Source organism: Drosophila yakuba, chromosome 2R (genome assembly GCF_016746365.2).
Source record: "Drosophila yakuba strain Tai18E2 chromosome 2R, Prin_Dyak_Tai18E2_2.1, whole genome shotgun sequence".
NCBI classification, from domain to species: domain Eukaryota; kingdom Metazoa; phylum Arthropoda; class Insecta; order Diptera; family Drosophilidae; genus Drosophila; species Drosophila yakuba.
This window is the reverse complement of record NC_052528.2, coordinates 12928710-12951047: the sequence shown is the minus strand read 5'-3', so window position 1 is coordinate 12951047 and position 22338 is coordinate 12928710. Positions and strand designations below refer to the sequence as shown.

General features: G+C 40.7%; 2 protein-coding genes across 3 annotated transcripts in view; one reads left to right on the top strand and one right to left on the bottom strand.

Annotated features, from left to right (window-relative positions):
• The window catches only part of LOC6530398 (exostosin-1), a 60940-nt gene extending 45777 nt beyond the window's left edge, over positions 1-15163 (bottom strand). Inside the window, exon 1 of one of the 2 annotated variants that reach the window (XM_039372605.1) lies at positions 13500-15163. In XM_039372605.1, coding sequence (XP_039228539.1) covers positions 13500-14299 — 800 coding nt within the window. In that variant the 5' untranslated portion in view covers positions 14300-15163. The remainder of the gene's footprint in view (positions 1-13499) is intronic. The other variant, XM_002091288.3, reaches the window with a different exon arrangement.
• Positions 142-22338, top strand: part of LOC6530396 (cuticle protein 7) — a 29690-nt gene continuing 7493 nt past the window's right edge. The window contains exon 1 of the mRNA XM_039372607.1: positions 142-243. Within this exon, the coding sequence (XP_039228541.1) occupies positions 157-243 (87 nt within the window). The 5' untranslated portion in view covers positions 142-156. The remainder of the gene's footprint in view (positions 244-22338) is intronic.

Sequence of the window (22338 nt, the reverse complement as noted above, 5' to 3'; positions counted from 1 at the left end):
ATTTTCCAATGCAGTTAATGAGTTTGTGTTCATTAAAGAAAAACGTAAAAGACAACTTTGTCGGCTGGCAATCATGTGGAACTACAGCTTCAGTTCCAGGCCGGGATTCCAGCTGCAGTCGAGTTCAGCAGTTGCACGGTTGTGGAGCTCGAGTTTATGGCTGAAACTAGCGCAGTTAAAAGCCCAGCGGGCGAGTGCCACCAGAATGAAGATGTGTGGGTGTTGCCAAGTTTATGCGGGATGGTGAGTACGTACATACGTGTGGGTGTGTGTGTGTTGGCCGTTGAAGTGTAATCAACAGCACGGCGGCAATTACGGCAGACACTTGTGTGGGTGAGTGTAGTCCTGGCTGACAACCCCTTCGTATCCTTCCCCTCCGCGTAGGCGCAAAAGTTGGCGGGTGGATAACGCGGCACAATTTGCCAAACTGCACTGAGCGGATTTAGCGCAAACTGCTAAAATGGCGAGAAGAAATATGTGGATAAAGCACTTACATCAGTGCATTCGCCCCTGCCTTTTGGGATTTTCATCCCGGGCGTAGAACCTGAGCACGTTAGAGCGCACATTATAATTTTAATGCATATTACATTTCACGTCACGAATTAAATTCGTAGCACGTGGAAATTGAACAGCTAGCAGCGCCAGTTTAGCCCTCACGGAAATGGATCCATCAGGTGGAAATATTGAGGGTGGAGTCCACGAACTATCGGCCAACTTTCAAAATTACTATTGGTCGGGGAGTTCGACAGTTAATTGGCGCATTTAAGCCACGATGGAGCTCAGCCATTGGAATGACCATTACATGTGCTTTTGGGTTCCGAGTTGAGGCAAGAAACAATTATAATATCTGAGCTGAACAAACAGAGTCCTGCTCTAATAAAGTCAATACACATCAGCTTTTTCATTGGAAAAACCTTACTTTGTAAATAATAGATTGTTTTGGTGGAATTTTTTTTTTTTTTCAAAATTCCTAAATAATTTCTACTTAAAGCGCACAAACGATTTATCAAGTCTTTGATATTTTTCTCCGAATTTAGCCATTGCAGAGTGGATTCACCTTTTCTGCTCATTCCCCTGCATTGATTTTAATAGCCTGCCAGTGCGAAAAAAGGAGTCTGTCCTGCAATACCGATTGGCTGACTGCTCATATCGATAACCAAACACAAACAGAAAGTTTTCTCTACGATGCAGAGAGGAGAGCCATTCAATTTTTATTAAATAACTTCATGCATGGCAAGTGCCCTGCTGCCAACGGATTCGGTTCTCTAGTCGATGTGAGGATGAGGACGAGGATGTGTATAGGAACTGGGATCTGGGATGTGGGATATGGATGTGGGTCTACTCCTGTCGCTGCTCGATGGCTCTGTCAATAGCACAGTCGGAGCATCTGGACGGCTGGAGTGGCTCGAGGGGGTGTGGAAGGGGGATTTTTATTGATACGCCTCGGTGTCCAGGCTCCAAATCGCATATTATCGCGTCCTGTGTGTGTGCGAGTGTGGGTTTTGGGCGTATCCTGCCATGTCCTGCGCCTGCACTGATCATTAATCTTTGCAAGCTGCCAACGTGTTCGCCTTTTTCGGACCTCAATTGCCCGGCGAGTGTGAGTGTGTGCATTAAATGGCGGATGAAGTCCATTAGAAAACTATTGAAGCACATTTTGTCGATTGCAGCCAGCAGCTAGTAGTCAAGCAGAGCCAAACTCCATATCCTGGCCATGTGGCAGGATGTGGCAGCTGCCGCAATTGAATGCTTTGCTCGATTCTAAACCCCCATTTAGCCCCCTGGTAGATTTAAACCGAAGGCAGTCAGAGTTCGATTTTCAATTAACCGACGAAAGAGCTGCAATTTGTTGGGCTTATCGAAGCTTTTTTTGTATTGTGAGACACTACAAGAAAATCGATGAATATGGCTTCTATTATATCTTTATTTTACATGTTCTATAATAGATGAACTACCTTAAGAGTTCCAAAAAGAACTTAGAAGAAAGAGCTGACTTAGTTAGCTGGAGAATCTCAATCTTAAAATCTAAATAAAAGAGCCCACAAACAAAAAGGGCAAGTAAATAAATTTTAGAAGGGCCCGATGCTCAACCGCAAATAAAGTTGTTTGAGTATTAAGCAAAAATAAATAAAATGCAATTTAATATGAAAGAAATAAAAAAGAGGAAAACATACATAAACAATTTGCGCTTTAGCTCTTTTTCCCTGGCTTATTTTCCATTTTTGCCCTTTTATGGTATTTGTTGCCCGCTTTTTGTTGGTATTTTGCTTAATTATCCACATGAAAAGTCCTTCACAAATTCCATGGGGCCAGCGCGAAAAGATGGAGCGCAGAAAAAGCGTGAAATGAAATTACATTAACAGTGGTATATAGAAGTTGAAAATATGTTAGAAATGCGAGCGGTCCAGTAGTGAACGTCAAGTGCCAAAATGAAGCTAACTTTGATGGGATTTCGCCAAGAGCCTGGTGGCTTGGAGTTTTTTGATTTCCGTGGTAGAAAAGAAACTAGCGTGAATGCAAGGGGCTGATTTTGGTATTCGAAAGTGGCCATTATAAAAGTTGAATGGTCTTCGAAGTTAGGTACTTAAGCTAAATTCCCTTACGGCTATATACACTTTTTTATTTATTCTATTATCCTTTTAGGAACTCTATTTCGAAAATTTAATTAAATACAGCTTATATTTTATATTTTGATATATTACATCCGTAGTTACATGCAGTTGAATAAATGAAGTGTATTTATATATAAAATAGCTGCGCACAATTAATTTCGGTCGTTAACAGCAGACGCAAAACGAATGAACGGATATGAATGCCTGGTTTTTCACTTCAAAGTTCAAATGCAAACGTTGGCCACAAAGATCCGGGAAAAGGTTCAAATAGCCCAAATAAGTTCTTTTTACTTATTTAGAAATGCTTCTTCAGCTTTCCCCTATTGACAAGAGTATTTATTTTTATTTTGGTTCAGCTCTTTTTGGGGTTTCTCTTTTATGCAGTTCATTTGCCAAGCTCCAGCAAAGAGTGGCTAAACAAATAAATGGGAACGAAGGAAAAAAATTTAATTAAATCAAATGCACACACATATAAACGTGTATGTGTGGGTTGCTGGCTTTTTAATTTGATTATATGTTTGCGTTTCAGAATTTTTTTTGATTATACATTTTTCTTTAGGCAAATGGTGTTTGTTGTTTCAAAAGGCAAAAGACAAATGTTAGGGGAGTAAGTAAAAATACAGCAAGAGGGAACGCTCAAGTCTATTCTCTCGACTATTAGATACCCGTTACTCAACAAACTAACATCGGATAAAATTAATTTACCCCATACAGTACATACAGTACATACAAACATACGCTTAACCCTAACGTAACTCTCAAACTAACTTACTCATAAGCAAATTAAGCGGAAAAAATCCTGATCATAAATATATTTGCACAGACATTATAGGGTCACTTTAGTCAAACTTACGAACTTTTCAAGGAATCTAGTATTCCATTTTACTGCAAGAGTAACGGGTATAAACATGCAGAACGGGCATATGTGTAAATTCAATTAAAAAACGCTTTTCAAATATTCATAACGGCAGGGGGCGGTGGGTGGTGGGCGGCAGCAGAGGAAGTTGGTTAATTAGCGCCTGGAAGTATGCTGCGGTTTTTTGTTCCGACTTTACTCCTCTGAGGCAAAAAGGCAGCTTGTACGCCTTCTTGCATATGTAATAATAATAATCATGTCACAAAAACGCGACATGCACGCCACTGGGCACTGGGGAATATTCGTAGGCGAATTGTTATTTAAAATACTAAAGTTTACAGTATTGTATTGTAAAATGCACTACCTACAATTTGTATTCTGAGATTCAAGGTGCAAACGCAAGGAACGACTTGAAGTGACCTGAAATCCATGGAGATTTAGGTTTTATTTAAGTAATCAACCTTTTGCGTAATTTTTTTCGCTGTGCAAAGACCCCATTCAACCCTCAATAGAAGGCTTTTTTGTGAAAATGTTCTAGCTCCAAAAAAGCGCTCAAAAAGCGTGGAAATTTGATTGTTGTTGCCGGCTGCGGCTGCTGTGGCATGATGAAGTGTCATGAAATTTAATCAATTTATTTGAAACGTGAGCGGATTCCCCGACACTGTCTGTGTGTGTGCCCTATGTTCTTATTGTTGTTGGGCAATAAATAACAGCAGCGTCGTCTGTCGGTTGCTCAACTAAAAAATGTAACAGAGCAAAAGTGCCAAAGTAAATAACAAACAATGAAAATGCAATAACAACAGGGCCCGAAAATGAAAGAAAGGGCGCAGGGCAGAGGGGAAGTGTGGAGAAATATCGCAAATAAAGTTTCATTGTTCAGCAAGCGGGAATAACCGCACGCCACACACAGATACTCACGAACACATCAAAACGCTTCCAGCACACACACACATTGATACACTTCTTGGGGCCAACACATGGAAAAGGGAAAATGAAGCGAAGTAACAGTATTCAATCCTGCAGCCAACTTTAGACGGACATTTCTAAGCTGTAGTTTTCGCGGATTTTCCCCACAACATTGTTATATGCAAGGTTTACTTTTAGTTTTAAGAACAAGTAGTTTGTACAACAATTACGCGTGAAGAAAATTAGCTCAACATTTATTTATTTAAACTAAATAGTAAAGCAAAGTCAAAAAAATAGAATAGCTTTAATAAAAACAAAGTAAATCAAAATAAATAAAAGAACATTTTTGTTTTGCAAATACCGATCGCTGTTTTTAAACGAAAACAAGAGAGAACGCTATAGTCGAGTTCCCCGACTATCTGATACCCGTTACTCAGCTAGTGTAAGTGCGAAGGACAGTTTTTGGCGGTTTGTGGGCGTTAGAGTGGTCGTGGCCAAAAGTTTTTTGGCAAATAGATAGAAATTTACAAGACTAATACAAAAATGAAAAAATATCAAAACATTTTTCAAAAGTGTGGGCGTGGCAGCTTTGGGCGGTTTGTGGGCGTTAGATTGGGCGTGGCAAAAAGTTTTTTTTGCAAATCGATAGAAATTTACAAGACCAATGCAAAAATGAAAAAATATTAAAACATTTTTCAAAAATGTGGGCGTGGCAGTTTTGGGCGGTTTGTGGGCGTTAGAGTGGGCGTGGCAACCTGAATCGACAAACTTGCGCTGCGTCTATGTCCCTGGAGTCTGTATACTTAATCTCAACTTTCTAGCTTTTGTAGTTCCTGAGATCTCGACGTTCATACGGACGGACAGACGGACAGACGGACAGACGGACGGACAGACGGACGGACAGACGGACATGGCCAAATCGACTCGGCTACTGATCCTGATCAAGAATATATATACTTTATATGGTCGGAAACGCTTCCTTCTGCCTGTTACATACTTTTCAACGAATCTAGTATACCCTTTTACTCTACGAGTAACGGGTATAAATATTGAGAATAGCCAAATGGTGTATGGTACACTTTTCAGGGTGAGGCATACGGAAAAGCCAACACCTCTCGTCCCATTTAAGCTGGTCCTTTGGAAAATCCTTTGCCTACTCCTCCGCCAAGCACGTACGCAGACCAAAAGAGCCCCAAAGCCACCTCCCGCCCTGAAAAACACCCATTTGTCAGGACCCCGTCCATGGTTTATACATAGAAACTTTCTGGCCCACTTCGGAGAACGTTTTGTGCCATTACTGTTGGCATAACTCCGCAACGCAGAGCAGAGCATAGTAGAGCGTTGGGGAAGGCCAAAACCAAAAGGGCATGGAGAACGTTTATAAATTTATTGTTTTTCCACGACGCATGTACTCAAGTGTTGCTGCGTGTTTTTGGCAACAAATTTGTTCAACAACCATGGCGCGAGGTGGGGGAAATTAGGGTGGGAAAAGCCCATTCAACTCGTTGCGGTGACGCATTTTATCATAATTACATTAACACCACTGCCACCACCAGCCCTGCCTTCTTTTATATCTCACTCATAAATTTAAAACAGATCCCCCAAAGTAGGCAAACCCGTAAAATCTTTAAAGCCAACTCCAAGCCGTAACTTTGGCGTGCTGCGAAATAATGGCAAAAACAAACATAAATAAATGCACTGCAGCAGGAGCTGTGCGTGTTCTTGTATTTGTTATACTCGTAGTTGTTGGTTGCAAACTGCGCACATGACATATTACTTCAACACTGCGCCACAGACACTGCGTTCTTCCACATCTACTAGAAAATAAGAGTATAGCATGGTCAAACTAAAAAGTGCCAGAGATAACTAATAGCTAATACTAACCAATGACCTCCTTCACCTTTCTTTTCATAATTAACTAATAAAAGAAACAGTAAAAATATATGTATAAAGGACAAAGTCACGTAAAAGGTTTTGTGATAAAAAGGGGAGCTTCAAAAAATCTTTATTCTTTCATGATAGTGTTCCGTGTTATTTCAGGTAATGTTTCTCGCATTTCGGCCTACGAAATCCATTTCGCGCCACATGGACATTTAGCACAATCCAAGCCGCAAAACCAAAACCCCCGAGAGGCAAGTCAAGCCAAGTGAAAGGGCCAACACACACACACTCACTTACCACACACACAGTCTCGCACACATAGGCATAATTAAAAACATTTTTGCAGCCACCGAAGAGAAAGGCGGAGAGGAGAGATGACCAACCGGGGGGCTTCACATATTTAGGGCAAAGTTTCTGCAGTCCTGGCCCAAAACACTACACTTCATTATGACTCATTGCGAAATGAGATTAAATTTAAATGTTTCTCATTTCTTTAATGCCGCGCCATCCGTATGTGGAATTATATTCGCAAAATGAAAGGCGAAATATGTGGGAATGCAGTGGGTTTGAGTGGGTGAATTGTTTGGTGGCTTCAGCGGTTTCCCGATCTTTGATGCACTGCATCCTCGTTTTGGGAGCCACTCAATCGAGTAAAACGGACTTATAATTTGATTCGAGTGCATCGAATTTTATTTTTGTTTCTTTTTCGAATGAGAGCTCAAAGTTTGAAACCAAAAGATTTTGTGGAAACCAACTTTTGCGGGGAATGTGTGGCTATTTTAATTGAGTTATATTGTAATGACTTCTTCCAATTCGAACAATTTTCACAAAACAAAATGTATTTGGATATCTGAGAGTCGAATATATCGGATATAGTGTTTCCTCTTGCTCTTGTTTATAACAAGATATTGCTCGCTATTTATCGCCAAATCATTTTGTAAAGCTAATTTTACGCGGCTAGCTAGGCAGCCGAAAATATTGAGCATAAAACTTGGTTATGGTCATCAAGTTGCTTTCACTGTTTTATTGACATTTATTGGGCAGACAAACACGCACACTTGGGTATAAAAAGAAATCTGCATAAGTCAGTGGAGAAAATTCCAAAATCGAAAAAAAAGGAGACGAAAAATGCCAACTAATGTCACTTAGTGGATGGCGGAGAGTGCCGCTGAAAGCTAAATTTCGAGACAATTTAGGAACTGCTTTTTAAAATGGCTCGCGGCAGTCGCCAATCCGAAATGAGATGCACGCGGAATTCCAGTGCGATAACCTCGGCGAGTTGGGTTCATTGATAATGAGTTTCTCAAGGAAAAGCGGCCAGAGGGTTGCCTAGAGAGAGAGATTGGTTGGGTCAGACGAGATTGTGGGCTGGTGGTGCCGGTCGGATAGTATTTCACACGTTCTGAGGGGATACCATCAGCCCTCTTTTGGCCGCTTCGGCACGTGCCGCCAATAAAGCTGAAAATCGCATAAACTGTTTGAGCCGCTTACACGTCATAAGTAGCGAGCACTTGGGCGAATTCTGGGCGCCTCTTCCGCCCGATAAAGTTTCCCGGTAAACCGCCCCATCTACTCTCGCATCCACTTTTCTGGTTATTGGCATCTTTAGAGCCAGAGAACTGAAATTCTCGGCCATAATCAATTCAATTCGTCGGCATAGATTTATTGGAGGACTGTTCGGAATATGGAAGGCATATACACAGCAATGTGCTTTATGGCTGAACTTCTGTCAGCTATTAACAAATATTTAATATCCACCTCAAGATAAATAGACTTCGTCATGTTGAGCTAAATACCATTGGTAGCATTAAAATTAAATTAATCTTGGTGCCTGACTGAGTTGAATAATTTATTTAACAAATAGAATAATTATGCTTAACATGCATATTAAGGAATTTTAACCGAACATTGTGCGCAATATAATTAATGAAAAATTATAATTGAATCATCCTTGAGTGATGAAAATGGATTGATAAATACGAAATCAAAATTTATCTTTTAAATGAGCAGATTGAATTATAGGAAAGACATAATTGGAATGCAACTGAATCGGAAACAATGGCATTAAACAGCCATTCCTTTTCGTTATTATTTTAACATAACTATCGAATTTCTTTCTCACAACATTCAGATACATATCTTGCAAGTTTCGTGATTTTGATTAGATTTTGCTGTAACCGGAAATTTCCCAAAGGCCAGAGGCAAGCAGATCGAATTTGTGGAAAATTAATTAAGTTTAAAGCTCGCACCGAGTTGAAAGCTAATTTAAACCCACAGCAAAGGCAAAGTAAATCGAATCGCAATGAAATAGAACCGAATACGAGCCACAACGAATTGATTTGTGCGATTTGCGGATTGGCTGGGGGTGAAGTGGGGATGGGTGGGGGTTTTGGGGGGTTGGCTGTAAAAGTGGCAACAAAAAATGTTTGCCAGTGAAATGCAATTGCAATTTGGCATGACCAACTACGCATGCTGCGCAACAGCATCCAACAGCCAACCGACATCTAAATCCACATCCAGGGCCAAATCCCCAACCGAATGAAACTCAAAGCCAACTAAACCAGCAAAAACCAGAAGCCAACATCCCTTCGAGCAATAGATGGACATGTGCAGCGAATTTCAAATGTCAGAAGCTCTGGATGTATACATATGTGCATATATGGCAAAAAAAAAAAATCGTGCAGATATTAGCTTCGAGTCAATCGAAAAGGCTTTCAATATCAAAAAAGTGCCGAAAAAGTAATAATAAATAATTGCCCAATGCGAAGTGAGTTGGAAGCGCCCTCGTTATTCCGCTAATTGGAAGGAAACCAAATTATGAGCACAACTTGCCGTGCCCCTCAAGGTGAATTGCTTGCCGGCAGGGTGAAGTTTTCCCTCTAATTGCGGAAAGTCACTCATAAAAAGACCCATCAAGTTTCAGTTAAGCGGCAAGCAATTGTCACAAAAACCCAGCCAAGTTATAGATAGCGGATGAGTAAGTTACCAACCCCCTTCAGATGGTACAGATACTTATATCTTACCATATATACCATATGAGCATATGAAATTCGCACACCATCAACAGCGATATGAAAGGTTAATAAAACCAAGCCAAGAACGTGCGAAACGAAGGCGTTGGCACCTGGCAAAAGCTTTCACATTTCCGTTTTTCTCTGTTTTGGTGGAAAAACTTTGGTTTTCTGGAGGTGTTATCCATAAATTCCCCCAGAAAATGACTCTTAATTCCCATGCCAATTTCAGGTGCCAACGTCCTGCGCTCATTAAACCTTAAGTAAGTCAAATGAATGTTGCCCACTTCTGGTTTTGGAAAGATATGTAAAAAGAGTATTTCATTAACATTGGAACCGCCGTTGAGATTCTTCGAAAAAATTGTTTCTTTTATCATGAATAACGTTCATAAGTAATCTTTTATGATCTCCGCATAGCTTAAGAGTTTCCAACGATTTGGGAGCACCGAAACTTCATCTCTATGCTGAATCAGTTGTCAAAAACTTGGCAGACTTTTTCGATTAGTCAGCTAAATGATGGCCAATGATTGATAATGGCCGAGTTAGTTAGCTTGCCTTATTGATGATCTCATTGGAACCTGTTTGAGTAGTGATTTTATCCCCGAATCTCAGAGAACATCTCGCCATTAAAAGCCAAAAACCAAAAGCCCAAAGAAGAATGTCAAACGCAGACTCCCAACCGCAGATTAACTCTGACCCCAGATGGCACAGTTTCCCCCTCTGCCACACCCTCTTTTGCTTATTTTTCACGCCCCTTTCACTTATAATTTTTCCCCACATTCCCCACAATTCACACACACACGAAGTACGAGCGTGAGCGTCCTGCAATTAAACGGGAAAAAGAAAACTTTTCCAACAGTTTCCCAGGGAAGCAAAGCCGCAATAGGATGTCCAGGCAACTGAGTATGTAAATGTGGGTGGTGGGCGGTGGTAGTGGGAGTGGTTTTGTGGTGGAGGGTAGGCAGGCGGCCTTGGGATATGTGGCCAGTTTGGTATGGCTTCTTTCTGTCTGCTCAGCTCGACAATATTGATACACAATAAACAAAGTGTGTATCGAGTTGGCTACAATTAAATATGCTTTAAGATGAGTCAAATGCATTGAATTGTATTAATAAATATAACAATTATATAGAAGTACATCTTTCCTATATATCTCAAGTATCAAATCCTTTTTTCAGTGCACTTGCTGGTGTTTGGACGCATAATTGTAAAGTGGCCTTGTACGTGTCGTCCCTCTCGCTTTTAATTGTATGTGTAAAGTGAAGTGGGGGTGGCGGCAGTTACCCACCCACTTGCCCCTTTTCATCATCTCCATCTAAGAAGTGCGTAGCTGTGTGTATGTGTGTATGATGTTAACAACTTTAACATCACTTTGGCGTACCCTTCTTGGAAGTATATATACGACTTTGTTTGCTGATTTCGCTGGTGCTGCTGTTCGCCTTCAAACTGATAAAGTTACTTTAATACAATGTGCATACATATATATTATATATGCGAAGAATTCTTTATTATTCTGTATACATTCATCGTTTTCAATAATTTTTTATGGCATTTATATCAGTTTTTTTGTGTGATTTTTGATGTCTAACGCGGTTCTTGCATATTAAGCAATGGGAAGTCTTAATCACCACTGCTTTTTGGTGATTTTGAAGGGGTTTTAAGTTTAGTTTAAGCATAGGTCTACTGAACTAGAACTGGGGTCATTTCGTAACATACTCGTATAACGCTAATTGCCGGAGTGTTAATTGCTGTTAAGCAGCACTTCACTTAACTTAATGAACAATTGTCCTAGAGGAATTTCCATAGATATATTTGAAGTTGTTCTCGGCTATCGAAGCCATGTGGGGGCGAAAATCAATTTTAAATTAGGGCACAATGAGCTCATGTCGCCACGTGGATATCAGGTGATATAGAGGGGTCGTCTCAGCCCTAAACAGCCACCCACCCACCGTCCACAACTCACGTATACGACAAAGGTCAGGTGTACAGGGTCTTCCAATACGGAACGGAAAAAATATTTTGTTTACACTTTAATAAAATAGGTATAATGATAAGAAATTTGTCAACTTTGTGAGCAAATATTAAATATTGTACATATATAATTTACTTTTTATTGATTACACACTGTTAATAGTTTACATGAAATTCACAAGCATTGTTTAGTATGGTATTTCCTATAAGAAAACCAAAACCTCGAGCCATGCAACATTCAGTAAAATTGATATTTTGCTTCTGTGTTCCGATGAATCGAGTTTCATGTCAAAGGACGCGATATCCCAGTCCATGTTGTATCCTTTGCTGTTGTGGGCGGCAGAAGTGAGTAAACAAGAATAAAGCGGCGACAAACAAAAGAGTAGGAACAGCAAAAACAGAAAACAGGATCCAGGACACTAAGGGCCCACGAGGCCCAAAACCAGGAGCAGCTAGCAACTTGGAATAAGGAAGGACATGACGAATGACGCGTTGCTAGACAATTTTTCAATTTGAATGGCCCCCACAATAGGAACAACAAGAGAGAACGCTATAGTCGAGTTCCCCGACTATCTGATACCCGTTACTCAGCTAGTGGAAGGGAGAAGGAGAGTCTTAAACACAGTTTTTGCCGGTTTGTAGGCGTTATAGTGGGCGTGGCAGAAAGTTTTTTGGCAAATCGATAGAAGTTTACAAGACCAATACAAAAATGAAAAAATATCAAAACATTTTTCAAAAGTGTGGGCGTAGCAGCTTTGGGCGGTTTGTGGGCGTTAGAGTGGGCGTGGCAAAAAGTTTTTTTGCAAATCGATAGAAATTTACAAGACCAATACAAAAATGAAAAAATATTAAAACATTTTTCAAAAATGTAGGCGTGGCAGTTTTGGGCAGTTTGTGGGCGTTAGAGTGGGCGTGGCAACCTGAATCGACAAACTTGCGCTGCGTCTATGTCCCTGGAGTCTGTATACTTAATCTCAACTTTCTAGCTTTTGTAGTTCCTGAGATCTCGACGTTCATACGGACAGACGGACAGACGGACAGACGGACAGACGGACAGACGGACAGACAGACGGACGGACAGACGGACATGGCCAGATCGACTCGGCTACTGATCCTGATCAAGAATATATATACTTTATATGGTCGGAAACGCTTCCTTCTGCCTGTTACATACTTTTCAACGAATCTAGTATACCCTTTTACTCTACGAGTAACGGGTATAAAAAGAAATGTGGGGGGCCCGAAACTCGAATAGTGAAAAGTTTCGGATTTCGATTGGGTTTTCGCATTTGCTCCTCTGGCCTGTTCAGCCTGTTTTTTGGGGCGGCCTAAAGGATTGGCAACGATAGATGCAACCTGCAATTTGCCGCCTGACTAACCCAGACGACGGGTTCAAATCGGGGTTGTTTCGATTGGTGTGGAATTTAAGACTCGGGTGTGTTCTTCCGCCCAGGGAGGCACTATGAATTTTCAAAAATTTGCCTGTTTTGATTAAATACTGCAACAGCTTGCATACAGCTTAAGTAATTAAATCTCTTAATATAAACTTACAAATGTTTTGTTTCCTGCATTTTCCCTGGTGTCTTAATTTTTGTATATCTGTTTTACAAAGGAATCTCTTTCTTATTCGCTTGTAATTTCCCTTTGAGGATTTGAGAGTTGCTTTTAAACAAATGACTTTTACCACTTAATATTTTTAAGCGCCTAACAGTTGCAGGACAAAAAGGATTATTTATCTGACCGCACTACTTGGATGGTTGAAAAGTTACTTAACATGATTGTAAGTATATTCACTATTACCGGCTTTATCTATTTGTTGGATTTTCATGTAAATTTATAATTATATGGTATATGCATTTAATAATAGTGATAAACAGAATTCTACACTTTTGTATTCAAATTGATGTTCTCACTTAAAACAATACCTATTGAATGAATATATAAACTTTCTTCAAGGGCTAGTATGTTTTAGTGTTTGTTTTCCTGGAAGTTGTGCTCTTCAACAATCTAAGCATCGAATAGCTTTGTATAGAAAGAAAAGGTAACTAAAAAGATAAGTACACATGTTTAAAAACTAATGACTAGCGGTTCTTGTATATTTGAATAACTTTCTAAGTCAATAGTTCCTGTGCTTTCATATGCAACTCTTAGTTTCAAAAATGAATACAAATTGCTCTTAACAGCACTCAACCAACGACCTGTTTGTTCCAATTGGCCAAGCCTATTGGAAACTTAAAAGACGTAAGATGCTCATTCACTTACCGCTTTCCCTTGAAGGCCAGCAGATACTTCTTGTTGGCGGGAAAATTGTTGGACTGCACGGATCCTGTGGCGCCGGCCCTCAGCGGGAACTGTTTGTGGAAGAGCGGGATGCTGACGTCGAATCCGTGTCGCAGTTGGAGCACTCCCATGCTGGCCTTGGCCAAAATGGCCTCGCCCGCATCGAAACCCAAAGAGTTCTCCGCATAATCCGGCCAAGTACCCGAGTACAGATTGAAGATGATGTGGTTCCTCCCATTGTTCCAATACGGCAATCTCGCCAATCTGGATGGCACATTCCGAACATAATCCTCGGATAGCGAATCCCGATCCAGGGTATCGATACCGAGTACAAACAGACAGGCGGCCGTAGGATCACTGGTATAATATCTCGATTCCTGGATGGCAGTGAGTATCTTTTGATAGTTGGCCGAGGTGGGCGGGGCAGCGCCCAGTGAGTTGAGTGGCTCCGGTGGATATATATAGACCAAAAAGCGATCATAACACCGGGTAAAATCGAAACAGGTCTCCATGCGGCAGTCAGGTTTACGGGGGACCAGCTGTTTGGAGCTCTCCAAACTCTTCGATTGATTGCTCTGCAGCAGTTTGAGTTCCTGCTGATCGTGGGAGCCCAGGAAGCTGGGCAACTGCTCGTGGGGTTGGACTCCGCCGTCCTTGGCCGATTCGTGCTGGGCTCTACGTGGTCTCAAAGGCGAAACTTTCAGGCGATATCCACCGAAATAGGCGTAGGCCAAAAAAGCGCAGGAAACAAAGACCAAAATATAACGCTTTTTGGCCTGCATTTTGTGGTTTAAGTGTATCCAAAGCCTTTAGATCCGCAATAATTTTAGTTTATATTATTATTTACTTTTATTTATTTTCCGGGGATGCTGTATGTGTGCGTGTGTGTGTGAGTGGGAGAGCGTGCGTGCGTGTGAGTGTGTGTGCTGCAGAGAGAGAGGCGGGGGTTCCGACAACCACAACAACAACAACACGAATTTACACTAGTTGTCGCGCATTTTCGATTTCGGTTATTTTGTTTTATTTGGCCACTGGATTGACTTTTCAACGAATAGATAACATAGCCAGAATTTGTTGTTATTTGTTACACACACATTGCGGCGGCAAACACATGTACATTCCGCTTTATTCGTTCATAATCTTTTATGATTTCTCATTTCCTGGCGCGTTTAATGAGGCGGGGGGCGGAAGGGTTCGATCCTCGCTTTTTACGAGGAAATGCATTGCGCACACACATTAAGCTCACTTGCTCACTTCATTTTCATTGAGTTTACACATTTGTTTTGCGCTCTTAAAGAACAGAAACATTTAACAAACACACACAAAACATTTTTAGCTGCTAAAAATCAGACGGCGGTCGCGACTTGAGCAACACTGGGACCGCGGCGTTTTGCAGCACCGAAAGAGCGTGCAGAGAGCGCGGGCGGCAGGGCTGCCAGCTGTGGCGCAGAGCGTTATTGTTTGAATTAAAAACAATATTATTATATTACGTTTTTATTCACAGTTATTTCGTGTGTGGGCAGTTCACTAATCGTATATTATATTATTTCTTCACTTAGTCTTCTGTATATCCATTTTGTCCCAACTTATTCGCGTCAGGCCCCCTATGATAACAGCTGAACTGCAAAAAATGCTCGAAAAAGGCGCGTCCTAACGTTTTGATAGCTCGGCGTGTACTGGCCAAGTTATCATACTACCAAGGACTTCGCTGGAATTCGCAGATTGATTGGAAAACTCGCACATGCGCAGTTTGGCGCGCTTCTGTTTGTATTTTGCCAACAGGTGGCAACGCCGCGACAACAGCTGCTGAATTCAAATTTAAAATTATTCTTCAATGATAAATCTCTAATTCGGGAGGCGTTTTGAGTGGGAGTGATTATCGTGGGTTGCAAACGTAGTCCCCCGGGTGTAATATGTTTTGCGAAATGCAATTACCACTACAATAACTGCTGCAAACAAGTTGCCGCCCTGGTGCATCATAATAATAATTGTTTGGCTTGAAATTAATTACACTTTCGGTGACCCACACATCACGTTTTGCGCATTGTAGATTTGGCAAATGTTACCCAAAGGTATTTCATGTATGCCTTTATTCATTATTCGCAAACTAATTACACCTGCAATTATGCGTTGACGTGAAAAATGCATTACATATTTCTTGATATATCGCTGTTATTCTATGCACCTTGAGAACATAACTTTTTGTTCAAGTGCACTGAAAATAAAAAAATAGCTGAATATTAATTAAACACCTCATATTATAAATTTATTTTTTAGCAGATTTTGTGAAACATACCAAATAATGTTCAATTCATTTATTTTTTAAATTCATTGTTTCTGTGCAGGAAAGATGAAGAGCACATCTAAAATTATATGCGTGTAATTAAAAAAAACGATATAAACAAACTGTTTTTGTGGAGTGGACATTTCACATCCGCATTCTTGCGTCCGGCTTTGCGCTTTTTTGGCCACGCGCAATTTCCCGTTACAAACGCGTTTAGGCTGGAATTTCAATTATGCACAGGAATGCCACTCCCCCTACCCCTGCCATTGCCCCCTGCCGCTCTGCTTCTTCCTGTGCACTTCCGGCGTCGTGGCCGCAATTATGATGCGTCCGCTTAGATATTTCTATCTAAACCCCAAAAAACGAATTATGCCAGGCAACTGGGAGTCCTGCGCTAGAGAACTTCTTTAAAATTTCCCTGATGAGGTCCTTGTTAGCATCCTAGCAGCTCCCCAGCGACACTAGTCGTTAAAGCCCAATTATGTAAAAATACTTAGCAGAAAAACAATAGACAGAATAGTTCTTATATAGACAGAACATGAATTTCTCAATTCACTACATCTGTTTGAAGAATAGTTAAAGAATACCGAAAATGCACAGTATCCGTTCTCCTACAGTTTACAGTTTTACTTTATCAAGTACATGGTTTTTAATCTAATGTTTCGCTTGCAAGATATATTTAAATTTGATACTAGGAAGGCATTAATGTAAACACCTGATGTATTCCCTAATATTCTATTAAGAACTTGCAAAATTTGAGAAGAAGCGCATATGTGGTGACAAAAATACTAAATTAAAGTTAAATACAAATTTCAACAGTAGGACACTTTCTATGAAGGGCAAAGTTTTTCACACATTTCCGCAAAATGTGCATATGTCACAGACGCGACCTTCGACCTTGCCATTTCGACTGCGCAAATTGCTCGACTTCCGCCGGCAGTGCACACGACCCACTTGATGGCCATGCATCTCGTTTCCGTTTCCGCCGTGCCTCTAATTAAGTGTCAGCCCGTCCAAGTCCTCCAGGTCCTCCAGCTGCCCGTTTCTTCTGCCCCTTTCCCCATTTAATATGCACTCTTTTGTGAGATTATTGGGTTTGCTCACATGCCAATTTTCTTTTTTTTCCATCTTTTTGTTCGGTTTTTGCTAAATCACGAACAACGCCCCCATTCAGAGTTAATCAATCATGCACATGCTGCATAATTTGACTTCCTAAAGCAGACTTTTAGGTGTCTGCCAGCTGGGGACCCCGTTCTATCTATCTGTCTTTCATCTTCTTTCGAAGCGAAAACATGATGGATATTCAGAATCGTCGTTGTTTCTGTCTCATGCTAATGAAACAATTTTCGATTTTGCTGGACAGTTGAGTCAAAGACATTTTAATAACTCGGGATCTATTACTCTACGAGTAACGGGTATAAAAAGGCTTATAAAATATTTCAAAATATAATAAAAGTATTTATTTCAGTGCACTTTCAGGCTATCAAGCTCACGACCACATGACAATCAACTGACTGGAGTTAAAGTTTAAGTTCCGTTGTTGCTGGTGCTCTTGTTTTATCGTCATCATCGTCTTCATCGTCATGAAAATAGCAACCGGGCGAAATAGTAACTGAAACACCAGCAACAACTTTAACATAAATTCATTAGCCACAAGTCAAAGTGCCGGGCAAAATGGGGGGTTATATACTTCCAGGCCAAGTACCCACCGAAATTTATGACGTCACTTTTAGTTGCCACCTCGAGTTTATGGATGCTGAAGACGCTGAAGAATGCCAACCGCACTCTCGGCCAAACTTTATTACAGATTTTTTAACGAGCTTGTTGGAAAAAGCCACACGGTAAGCTTATGTTTCTGAGAAAATTATGTGGCTTGTATTATAAAAGTGGTCGAAATCAAACAGGCAAAAGAACTTTTTTTAATCGCGCTATTGGCTCGAAAAGTCAGTTTAATTAAAGCAAATGTGACAGGGCTTAGAATAATTCTAGTTACAAAATATTGCAGCTTTCCGAATTAAATTAAACATTATATTCTTTGCTTTGATTGTCAGGTGCTTTATTTAAAATGTATTTAAGTGAATTTTGTATTGCATACTTTCTGGGTAATGGTGCAAAATAAGACAACATTCATTTGAAGCACAAGGAAAACAGCAATGAAGTCGTGTAAGGCATATGCTTAAATACGTAAAAGGGCATGTCTTTAAAGAGTAATAATTAAAATTTCATTGTTTTTAATGTACCCTGAAGGCCAACAGACGGAAATAGACAGTTTGCCCCAAGGCAAACCAATCGGCATTCCCACATAAACTCTTTGACATCATAAAGTGGCCATATTATGTGCTGGCTCTGTCTTTTTACGACTCGAATGTGAAAGATTATGGGTGCAGAGGTGTGAAGCCATTCTTACCCGCAAAAGCAATATCTCCATCGCACCGAAAATGCAATATCTATATGCACAAGCACACGGGAACGTAGAGCGAACAGCTGCCATATCTTGTCAGATTTGCATGGCGGAGGTGAACATGACAGGCCCAACGTCGATGCCCGCAGGACGTGCCAAGGATAACGCCAGCGCAGCCACCCGATTTACTCACCCAAATACACAAGCATACAGCTTGGAACTTCGCTTGACACCGCAGCTAAACGGGAAAGAAGGTATCAACCATCAGTAATAAAATTAGGCTTTGACGAACTTTGTTTATAAACCATAAAGTGGGACATATTTAAAACCTTTCAAAAACTATTTAAAAAAAAATGATGGTTTAGTTAATAAAAATGAAGATACGTTTACAAACTCACTAGACGCACAATCCCTAAGATGTATTTTAAAGTTAATAACCGAAACACTGCTATTTCATACCAGCCTTAAGGCATCTGTACGTAATGGCCACTTTGTTTTCAGTGTATATAAATCTTGCCCTGCGATGTGCAGAGCTTTAAGCTGAAATGATTATTAAGCTGGTTCCCAAACTGGGCGAATGGGTGAATGGGCGGCAAATGGGCGTGGGAAGACAGTGTCTTGGTCAGTTTACAAATCCAATCAACGTTGCGTATACTTGATATGCAAACAGGAGGAAAGGAAACTTTACTAACTGCTACTATGGCTTTTGCTCGCTTTATTTCTGCTACTTATACTGCTGCTTCAGCCAAATTAGTTTAGCAAACATCAAACAGGCGAAAGCAGTAGCTGCATCCAATCAAAGCAACAAGCTCGAAGTGAAAACGAAAAGAAAAACACTGTTGGCTTTGGCTTTCAATATAGCGCATACGCCACGTGGCAAGCCCGAAATAAACATGAACATATGCGGCTGTTTGTCTGAGTGTCAAAATAATTCAATTTATTTAGCCAACGAGAAAAATGTGAAGCAAATAAAAGGCAGAAGAAGGAAAAAACACATTTTTGGTGATGTTTGTTTCTGATTTTGCTTTACAAAGATACACATGTGCAGGCGAAAGGAAACTCACAATTTCAGTTGCGTAAGTTCAGTAAGCAAACATTTTATGCATAATCCTTGAGCACAAAGCTCTGCTTCTGCACTTTTCTCACCAAGTGAGCCGGAAAATATGTTGTTTTATGCGTAACGTAATTTTAAGAGGCAATTTCACAAACTTTTACTGCACTTCCAGCAGGAGTTTTATTTTCCTCAGTGTTCAAGGTCATCGTTGTAATGGAAATCCATGCGGATATATTACTAAAATATTTCAAATGCCCTTAAATAAGCGCTGAGTTTAATTCGCCCGATTCACTTCTGATTTCCCTTCACCCCCGGTTAACTTATATATCATCCCCACAACGATCAAAGGAAAGATTATCCTGCCACGCAAAATGCCCGCCAGCGAAATTCATCTGAAGCTTGGAAAAGCAAAGGAAACGCTTGCCGTTTAAATTTAATTTCAGCAAAAAATAATTGCCTTAATTGCTCTTCATTCTAATTGTATTGGCCGCAAAAACATATAATTCAAGTGACAGAACATTAACAAATTAATGAATAATTTCCGTCATGTATGCAAAGTGGATTAGTTAATACAAATAAACGTCTGTCGTGTTTATTGAATTAATATGGCCGTTTAAATTTATTCACAGCCAATTTCATTATACAAAATTGTAGTTCATTAAAAATTGCAAATCTAATTCAAAAACTCAAATAGCAGAAATTCAATTTCTATTCAATTGCATGATTTCTATATCTGCTCGATACAATTTAATTTTGTGAATTGAATTACATGGCTAAGCACCCAGAAAATGTAATCATAAATTTGGTGCAAAGCACATAGGCCATTCCTACCAAAACCCAATTCCCTGGCCACTTTTCGATACTCTTGGCCAGATAAACATTTGTCCGGGCCAAGTGACACTCTGTTGCTGCAACATATTGCATTTTAATGGGAATTTCGTTTTCATTGTCAACACTTTTGTGAATTATGAGGCGGTGGGTGGTGAGTGAATGTGTAACTGTGTAAGTAAGTGTGTGAGTGAGGAAAGTAAACTGGTTAAAGGACACCGAGTCGTAAATTCAGGCTCGAGATTAGAACTGCAAGTGATGTTGAACGAGATGAGCTCCTCCTGGCTGCTCATCCATGCCACAGGCAGCCAGGACATTTGACACTTTTCTGGCTTAATGAGGCAGGAAGCTTCGTCTTCGCTCTGGATTCTTGAATCCTTGGATCCTAGGCTCCCTATTTCTCTATTGTCTTCTGGCCGCACATTTGCGGACGACGTGTGTCAACGCATTGTGCGATGTAAATTGCTTGCTGCCACATCTTGCCACACCCATCCTCGCATCCCCCCATCCTCCGTTCATCTGGGTAACCAATGCTGCACTTGTGAGCCCGCTTGTCACCGCTTCCCCCTCCCTCCCCTCCTGCAGTACCGTCCTCACCCCCTTCTCGCCGAGCATCGAGCCATTCAAACCGCCGCCCTGCGTTGACAAGTTGTGTGCATAAATTGCAACTGCCTGGGATGTATACAAAACATGTGAAGGATGCGAGGCTGCTGCTGCTACTTCAGAGCACTGAAAACAAACAAATATTTATTCAACAATCTAATATTTAATACAAGGAAATGGATATGTATCAAATGAGTTTTATTGAAACATGATATGTTTAGGGACATTTCTTGCAAAGTACTTATTTCCTTTTAGTAAGAGAAGGTTTATATCCAATGGAAATTACACTTAGCTAGAATGTGATGTCTTACACTCATGCGATTATTTGTGTGCATATTTTTAATTGCTTATTAAAATGTTAAGTTCAATGTTAAATTAAACTTGAATGCTGCTGTTGGAGACAGCTGAATTCTTTATTCCAGTGCTTTCCTGAAGTCGCTGCTCCTGACTATGCATGAGTACGAGTGTATCCTTGATGCTTTAGGATTTTATTTGCTGGCTTAATAAAGGCATCAGGCATCAGGGAGCGAGTACCAAGTACCCGGCCGAAAACCGGCCTCAAGTTTCAATGCCCTCGCCCTCGTGCACCTTTTCACCCCTCCACCTCCAACTCCTCCTCCAGTGGCACTTTTAGCCCTTGATAATATGTGTAGGTGCATATGTATGTATGTGTGCTAGTGCTTGTGGTGCATCCCCACTTCCGGTTTGGCAATGCAGCATGATGCAGCTTAAATTGCTGCCTCAATTACACATGTCTCGCTCTCTGGCTATCTGTGTGGCTTTGCAGGGTCAATGCTGCCCGACAGCCGGCACTGCTCTTCAACTTTAATGCGATTTTAAAGGTCTGAGCAGCGCCAAGCCAAGAGCTGTCTAGAAACGAGAGCTCGACTGCAGATGAGGTCGTGACACGAATGGTATTATGTTTTCTTTAAATTCGCTGCCTTTTACGACAGGATAAGTGATTAAAGCGGTGGTTTAAATAGTTTTAGCGAACTTTATATAATGCTTTTAAGAATAGCTTCTGAAAGATGTTTAAATCAACATTTTGAGAAAATTACCATAAACATGCAGATTAAGATGCCAAAAGCAAATATTTAAATTAAATTCAAGGTGAAACAATATAATAACACACAAATTTTCAAATTTTTCTCACTTTACTAAATCAACCCCCTGTGAAAATGCCCAAAACAAACAAAAACCCTTTTCCCATGCAAATGCAAATTCGCAGCCATGGAATGCACTTTTAGATGCGCTGGCCATTTGTATTGTGTCCTGACTTAATTAACGCTGACTTACTCATGTTGCCAGGACTCGCACACCCCGCTCCCTGCTCCTTAAAGCCCCCCACCCCCCGCAGGACTCCTTCATAAGCCGCTTGCTGGCATTGTTGCTGTCTTTTGTTTGATAATTACTTTTGATAACTTGGCTCTCTCTCACTTAGTGAGTCTGTCTCTCGTTGTCCCCTTTTACGCTATTTTACTAGGTTTTCCCCCATGTTCCCCCCAGCATTTTCTCCGCCTTTCACGCGGTTTTTCGGTTTATTTTATTGTTGTTGCTGGCGGTTTTTTGCCGCCAGGCATGGTGCATATGGCGCCATTACAGAGCTTATCAGCCAGCTTTCGAGTAAGCTTTAGTTTTAGATTCAGTCCCC